A 7,718-nucleotide genomic window follows, 5' to 3' on the forward strand; every position below is an offset into this window, starting at 1 on the left:
CTGGGTGTGTCTCAGCAAGGTGGAGCAGAGAGGGAGACAAATGCTCCTGGAACATACCAGCTTCCATTAAGAGGGGTAACACTCTGAGGATTTATTTTGTTACCTTTACTTTTTGATTGACCTTAGAATAGTTTAGTTTTAATAATTTGCATGTAAATATTTGTTGGATCATTTATTGTTGTTAGGTTTGTGTAAATAGTGTTTGTTGTTTGTCCTTTTTTGATCACCCCTTCACCTGGTGTAAGTGGAACTTGCCTCAGGTATAAATGTAAGCTGCTGTGTTTCACTAAGTGTGGTTGGAGATGAGGGTGTTGGTGTAACTTGGAGCTCCTGAATAAAAACACCTCAAAGACATATTGTCGCCTCACTTCCTCCTTACTAACGCAGAGCCTCCGCCGGTCGAAGTGACAAAGATGTTTCTCCTCTTCCTCCTCTATCAGACCTTCTCTGTTCCTACAGCAGATTCCTCCATACCTGAGAGCTACCAGTTCAACATTAGTGACATGTAAAATGGATTAGAAAGTCTAACAACTGCTGGGAGGAAGGATCTGCAATAATGTTCCTTGTGTCCAGGATGCAACAATCTGTAACATTTCCAGAGCTACACTATCATTTGAAGCCTGACTTCATCTTTCTAAATGCCTCTCGTCTTGTTTCTTCCAGCCTAGAATAAATGAAAACCAGCAACGTATATGTGCTGCAACTTATTAGCCACATCTCAATCAGACATTTATTATAATCTACTATTGAAATAACATTTACATCATGTGTGATAGCAGGTAACGGGTTTCACCAGTATTGGTCACATTTTACCTGAGAGTTTCCAGCTTGCAGTTTGGACTCTTCAGYCCAGCAGAGAGAAGCTTCACTCCTGAATCCTGCAGGTTGTTGTTACTCAGATCCAGTTCTCTGAGACTGGAGGACTGGGAGCTGAGAACTGARGACAGAGCTTCACAGCTTCTCTCTGAGAGGTTACAGACACTCAGTCTGAGGAGACAGGGAGAAAAATCTGTGATGAGACAATTCATCAGAATGTATATTTTTCTATCCAGTCAACAATGATCTTTTAGGAAATTTTGAAAGAGCCTATGAGTTAATCCAATATTGAAATGACATTTACATAATTTGTGATAAGAGATACTGGACAGACATCTGGTATCACCATGACTGAGAACATTTTACCTGAGAGTTTCCAGGTTGCAGTTTGGACTCTTCAGTCCAGCAGAGAGAAGCTTCACTCCTGAATCCTGCAGGTTGTTGTTACTCAGGTCCAGTTCTCTGAGACTGGAAGACCGGGAGCTGAGAACTGAGGACAGAGCTTCACAGCTTCTCTCTGAGAGGTTACAGACACCCAGTCTGAGGAGACAGGGAGACAAATCTTTAATTAGAAAATTTATCAAAATGTATGCTTTTCTTTCCAGTCAACAATGTTCTTCTTGCACAGATTGAAGGAGCTGTGTTGCTTCACATTTTTTCTATTACTTTTTATTATGTATTGGTTCATTATACAATTGGGGCTCCAGTAGAGAGAGGAGGCTGGCAAGACAACTGTTAAATTTCAAAATCAACTGCATGAGTCTAGTTGCAGTTCCTCTATGAAAAGTAACTGCAGTAACAATGTGTGTCCTTACAGAGCTTTGTTGGAGAATTTAACCACTTGCAGCAGCCTCAGAAGAACCTCCTCTGAAGCAGAGTATTTCTTCAGGTCAAACACATCCAGATCTTTTCCTGATGACACTAAGAAGAAACCCAGAGCTGACCACTGAGCAGGAGACAGTTTATCTGTGGAGAGACTTCCTGAACTCAGAGACTGTTGGATTTCATCCACTAGAGAGTGATCATTCAGTTCATTCAGACAGTGGAACAGATTGATGCTTTTCTCTGCAGACACATTCTCACTGATCTTCTCCTTGATGTACTGAACCGTTTCCTGATTGGTCTTTGAGCTACTTCCTGTCTGTGTCAACAGACCTTGTAGGAGTCTCTGATTGGTCTGCAGTGAAAGTCCCAGGAGGAAACGGAGGAATAAGTCCAGGTGTCCATTTGGACTCTTTAAGGCCCAGTCAACAGCTCTCTGATGGAGAGACTTTAGTTTTGGTTTATTAAATAATGAAGGCTTCTTAGATGTTTGTGTTTCTTCCATCAGGTTGACCCCAGAGGTGATGAAGGTCAGATGTACAAGAAGAGCAGCCAGAAACTCCTGAACACTCAGATGGACGAAGCAGAACACCTTGTCCTGGTACAGCCCTCTCTCCTCTCTAAAGATCTGTGTGAACACTCCTGAGTACMCTGAGGCTGCTSTGATATCGATGCCACACTCKKTCARGTCTGATYCATAGAAGATCAGGTTTCCTTTCTGCAGCTGATCAAAAGCCAGTTTTCCCAGAGACTCGATCATCTTCCTGCTCTCTGGACTCCAGTGTGGATCTGTTTCAGCTCCTCCATCATACTTGACCTTCTTCACTTTGGTCTGAACCACCAGGAAGTGGATGTACATCTCAGTCAGGGTTCTGGGCAGCTCTCCTCCCTYTCTGGTCTCCAACACATCCTCCAGAACTGTAGCAGTGATCCAGCAGAAGACTGGGATGTGGCACATGATGTGGAGGCTTTGTGACGTCTTCATGTGGGAGATGATCCTGCTGGCCTGCTGCTTATCTCTGAATCTCTTCCTGAAGTACTCCTCCTTCTGGGGGTCATTGAACCCTCTGACCTCTGTCACCATGCCAACACACCAAGGAGGGATCTGATTGGCTGCTGCAGGTCGTGTGGTTATCCAGAGGAGAGCAGAGGGAAGCAGTTTCCCCCTGATGAGGTTTGTCAGCAGAACATCCACTGAGCTGGACTCTGTAGCATCAGTCAGGATCTCCTTGTTGTGGAAGTCCAGTGGAAGTCTGCTCTCATCCAGGCCATCAAAGATGAAYAGAACCTGRAARKGTTCAAAGCTGCAAATTYCTTTGGTTTCAGTAAAGAAGTGATGAACAAGTTCCACCAAGCTGAACTTTTTCTCTCTCAGCACATTCAGYTCTCTGAAGGTGAAWGGAAATATGAAGTGGATGTTCTGGTGGGCTTTGTCTTCAGCCCAGTCCARAGTGAACTTCTGTGTTAAGACTGTTTTCCCAATGCCAGCCACTCCCTTTGTCATCAACGTTCTGATTGGTTGATGTCTTCCAGGTGTGACGTTAAAGATTTCTTCTTGTCTGATTGTTGTTTCTGGTCTGTGTGGTTTCATGGATGCCGTTTCAATCTGTCTGACCTCATGTTCATCATTGACCTCTCCAGTCCCTCCCTCTGTGATGTAGAGCTCTGTGTAGATCTGGTTCAGAAGGGTTGGACTTCCTGCTTGAGCAATCCCCTCAAACACAGACTGGAACTTCTTCTTCAGACCAGATTTAAGTCGATTACAAACTGCAGCAAGATGATCTAAATTAACAGAAAAACAAAAATCAGGAATTAAACAAAATCATTTTCTGTAGATGATTTAAATAAATGTAATTTGCTCTCTTCAGACATCAGTAAATGCGTGATTTATCCATCAGGTTAAATCTTTGTAGAAATCATCTTACTGCTCTGCAGACGGTCAGCCAGCTCCTCCTGCTTCATCCTCCTCAGGAAGTTCAGTGTGATCTTCATCACAGCCTCTCTGCTTATCCTCCTCTGCTCTTCATCATCACCTTCCAACACCTCATCATCTTCTCTCTGACTCTCTGGGCATTCTGGGTAATCTGGACTCAGAACCTTCTGGATCTTCTTCAGCTCGTTCTTCACAAAAGTGACAATGTTTTCCTCCAGCAGCTGGAACAGAATAATAGATGAAGGAAACATCAGACTGAAATCATGGAGCCAAACACCAAATGGATGTTGGACAGACTGACAGTCCTCTGGTCTACAATGTGAAGCATGGAGACGACTGTGAACAGAAATATGGAAAAGTAGTTGTTCATCTACATACCATAAATATGGAGTCCAGCTGTGTTTGATTATGCTGAGCAGATGGACCACTGGGAACCTCTGAGCTCTGCTGGTCCACTCTGTGGAGGAACCAGGAACAATTAGGAAGTCAGAAAATATTCCTCCAGCAGTATTCACAGAGGGACTCGCCAAGAGTTTCACATTAAAGTCCTTAAAGCATAAAAAGAGAGCATCAAATGAACACAATACAAAGAAGTTGGAAAGAGGAAGACAAACTACAAGGATGAAGACCGGAAGACGAACTTCAAGGATGAAGACCAGTAACACCAGAATCATCCAGTAGACATTTTAAAAAGTTGATGCTGAACTTAGACTTCAAACTGTCCACACTGTCAGTAGATCTGATGCTGGTGGAGACACTGTCCCAGAGCTTGGGGAAACTGTGGAAGTGAAGGCCCTGTCCACATGGGTCTTCAGGACAGTATGGGACATCCATCATGTTCTGATGACTAGATCTGAGGTGATGTGGACATGGAAGAGATCTGAGATATGTGGATGTTTGTCCATGTGGGGATCCTCTCCTGGATGTGAGCTCACATTATATCTGTCCACACAGAGTCAATCAGAAAGTAAAGGTCCATGAAATTATATGTGGATGTGAGTAGTGAACCAGATGATCCAAGTAGTTTTGAAGATGTAATGCTCTTGTTAGTCCCACTAAGAAGCAGTAGAACCTCTGATGCATAACCTTTGCCTACACCTCCATGGATGCCTTTCAGACTTTGCCAAAAACTCCACACCACAGGCCTCCGTCGGATCAACTCAGCAAGTACAAGTACACCCAACCACCAGAGTCACTTCTGCCTTACTCCAAACCAGGGGTGTCCAGGGTCCAACATCGTGCTGCAGCTGTACAAGTGGCAGTAGTGCCAGCAGTCCCATCATGGCAGCCCCACAGCGTTGATTGACACCCCGGGCCCGGATTACCCATTCAGGCCCAGCCACCGTGCCAGCCTCCTCCTCCTCGTTGCGCAGGTGGGACGGGTCTCCTTGCTGTGTGACGGTGCTGCCATCGGCTGCAGAAATCCTGCCACTGGGTACTCTCCCCCAACAGAAGGCAGCACACTCCCGCCAAACGGGTGACCGTAAGGCCTGCTGGGGACGAGCCTATGCTAACCTTTCCCTTTACATTGTCCCCTTGAAGGAGCAAGTCTCAGATGCTGAAGTTGAACCAGGGCAAAATGCCTCCATCTAACCCCTGGGACATTAGCAGTTTTATGGAACGATTTCAGTTTTTAGAAATGAAGATTCAACAGTTGGAGGTGAACTTTGAGCTCAATGCTACCCATGGAAAAGAAACAACTCTTCCTCAAATCAACGGCGAGGTCGTACGCCCCACAAGTGGCTCACCCTGGAACGACTAACAGGGAGAACCCCTCACCTGGACAAATCAGTGAGGTCGGCTCTGAGCTGAAACCCACCTCCAACTTCAACTCCGCCAAAGAAAAGTGAACAAGCAGCTAGAACCAAAACGGCTCCACTGACCCCGCTCCCAAAGACAAAGCGACCAGCACAAGCCTCAAAGCATTCTGACTTTGTGGGAATCCCGCTGAAAAACAGATTTTCTGCACTCCATCCTGAGCCTTTGAGGAAAACCTCACCTTTAGACATCAACAATGAGGCTAGACCGACACATCCACCTCCCAAAGCTCCAAAGGACAATGTGACCACCAGGAAAACGAAAGGTATGTCAAGAGTCCTTATTGTTGGAGATGAGGCAGCAATCCCAAGAAAATGGGAGTGATTTCTTTTCCTGGTGACACTGCATCTGATTTGTCTCGCAAGGTGCTCTCTCTACCTCTAGTTGAGCATGTTGGAACTAACGATCTGGCAAAGCAAAAATCTGAGATTCTGAAAAATGACTTTAATAATCTTCTGAACACTATGGGAAAATTAAAAATGAAGTTATTTCTCAGCGGTCCAATTCCATCACCTCAATGGGGAGACGAAAAACATTCCAGACTGGACATAATAAACAAATGGCAGACTAAAACATGCTCTGCCAGCTCAGTGACCTTCATCAATAACCTCTCGGTCTATTGGCAGCGCTTTCACTTCTTTGGAAGAGGAGGACGCAATCTTAACAAACACGGAATAAGGCTGCTCACTGCAAACATTTTTCATTTTATCAACAAGAATAACAATGTGACCATCGCTTCAGAAGAACAGGCTCAAGGATATCTGACTAGGATGGAATCCAGGAGCAAATTGTCCCAAACCAAACTGATAAAACATCGACTGGGGACAGAGCGAATCACTACAAGAAAAGTTACAAAAAACTGTTTATAATGACATATATAAAGAAAGACTACGTAATTATCACTCCTCCTTGGGCTGCCACCTTATCGTGGTGGAGGGGTTTGAGTGTCCCAAACCCCTCCACCACGATAATTAATTGGATCCAAAGAAAATATCTTTGGATCTGGCGTTCCCTCGCCCAGACGCGGGTCACCGGGGCCCCACTCTGGAGCCAGGCCTGGAGGTGGGGTACGATGGCGAGCCCCTGGTGGCTGGGCTTTTACCCACGGAGCCTGGCCGGGCTCAGCCTGAAGAGGAGACGTGGGTCCCCTTTCCAATGGGCTCACCACCTGTCAGAGGGGCCAAAGGGGTCGGGTACTTTGTGTTAAGGGCGGCAGCTGAGGGAGGGGACCCTGGCGGTCTGATCCTCGGCTGCAGAAGCTGGCTCTTGGGACGTAGAACATCACCTCTCTGGTGGGGAAGGAACCGGAGCAAGTGTGCAAGGCTGAGAGGTTCTGGCTAGAAATAATTGGCCTCGCCTCGAAGCATGGCTCTGGTTCTGGAACTATTCTCCTTGAGAGGGGATGGACATACTTCCACTCTGGAGTTGCCCACGGTGAGAGGCGCTGGGCATACTTGTTGCCCCCCATCTTGGCGCCTGTATGTTGGGCTTTACCCCGGTGAACGAGAAGGTAGCCTCCCTCTGCCTACAGGTAGGGGGACGGGTTCTGACTGTTGTCTGTGCTTATGGGCCAAACAGCAGTTCAGATTACCCACCCTTCCTTCCTTACATCTGGCGGAGTCCCCTGTGAGACGGCACTTTAACTCCCATCTCTGGCAGAACTTCGAACACGTTCCGGGGGAGGTGGGGAACATTTAGTCTGAGTGGACCATGTTCCGTACCTCCATTGCTGAGGCGGCTTATCAGAGCTGTGGCCGCAAGGTTGTTGGTGCTTGTCGAGGCAGCAACCCTCGAACCCGTTGGTGGACGCCTTCGGTGAGGGATGCTGTCAAGATGAAGAAGAAGTCCTATCGGGCCTCTGTTAAAAAAGGGGGACCGGAGGGTGTGCTCCAATTACAGGGGGTCATACTCTTAAGCCTCCCTGGTAAGGTCTATTCAGGGGTCCTGGAGAGGAGGGTCCGTCGRATAGTCGAACCTCGGATTCAGAAAGAGCAGTGGGGTATTCGTCCTGGTCATGGAACACTGGACCAGCTCTACACCCTCAGCAGGGTCCTGAAGGGTGCATGGGAGTTCGCCCAACCAGTCTACATGTGTTTTGTGGACATGGAGAAGGCATTCACCGGGTCATTGTAGAGGGTTTTCTGGGAGTATGGGGTACAGGCCCCTTTGATACGGGCTGTCAGGTCCCTGTATGACCGGTATTAGAGTCTGGTCCGCATTGCCGGCAATAAGTTGAGCTCGTTTTCGGTGAGAGTTGGACTCCGCCAAGGCTGCCATTTGTCACTGATTCTGTTCATTACTTTCATGGAGAGAATTTCTAGGCGCAGCC

General features: G+C 46.8%; 1 protein-coding gene across 1 annotated transcript in view; it reads right to left on the bottom strand.

The window, feature by feature from the left end:
- The window catches only part of LOC103473932 (NACHT, LRR and PYD domains-containing protein 12-like), a 46,182-nt gene that overhangs the window by 25,284 nt on the left and 13,180 nt on the right, over nt 1–7,718 (bottom strand). Inside the window, exons 2-6 of the mRNA XM_008424589.2 lie at nt 3,950–4,028; nt 3,564–3,792; nt 1,632–3,420; nt 1,183–1,356; nt 814–987 (exon numbers count right to left, since the gene is read on the bottom strand). Of these exons, the coding sequence (XP_008422811.1) occupies nt 814–987; nt 1,183–1,356; nt 1,632–3,420; nt 3,564–3,792; nt 3,950–4,028 (2,445 nt within the window). The remainder of the gene's footprint in view (nt 1–813; nt 988–1,182; nt 1,357–1,631; nt 3,421–3,563; nt 3,793–3,949; nt 4,029–7,718) is intronic.

The sequence above is a fragment of the Poecilia reticulata genome, linkage group LG12, assembly GCF_000633615.1.
Source record: "Poecilia reticulata strain Guanapo linkage group LG12, Guppy_female_1.0+MT, whole genome shotgun sequence".
Classification (NCBI taxonomy): domain Eukaryota; kingdom Metazoa; phylum Chordata; class Actinopteri; order Cyprinodontiformes; family Poeciliidae; genus Poecilia; species Poecilia reticulata.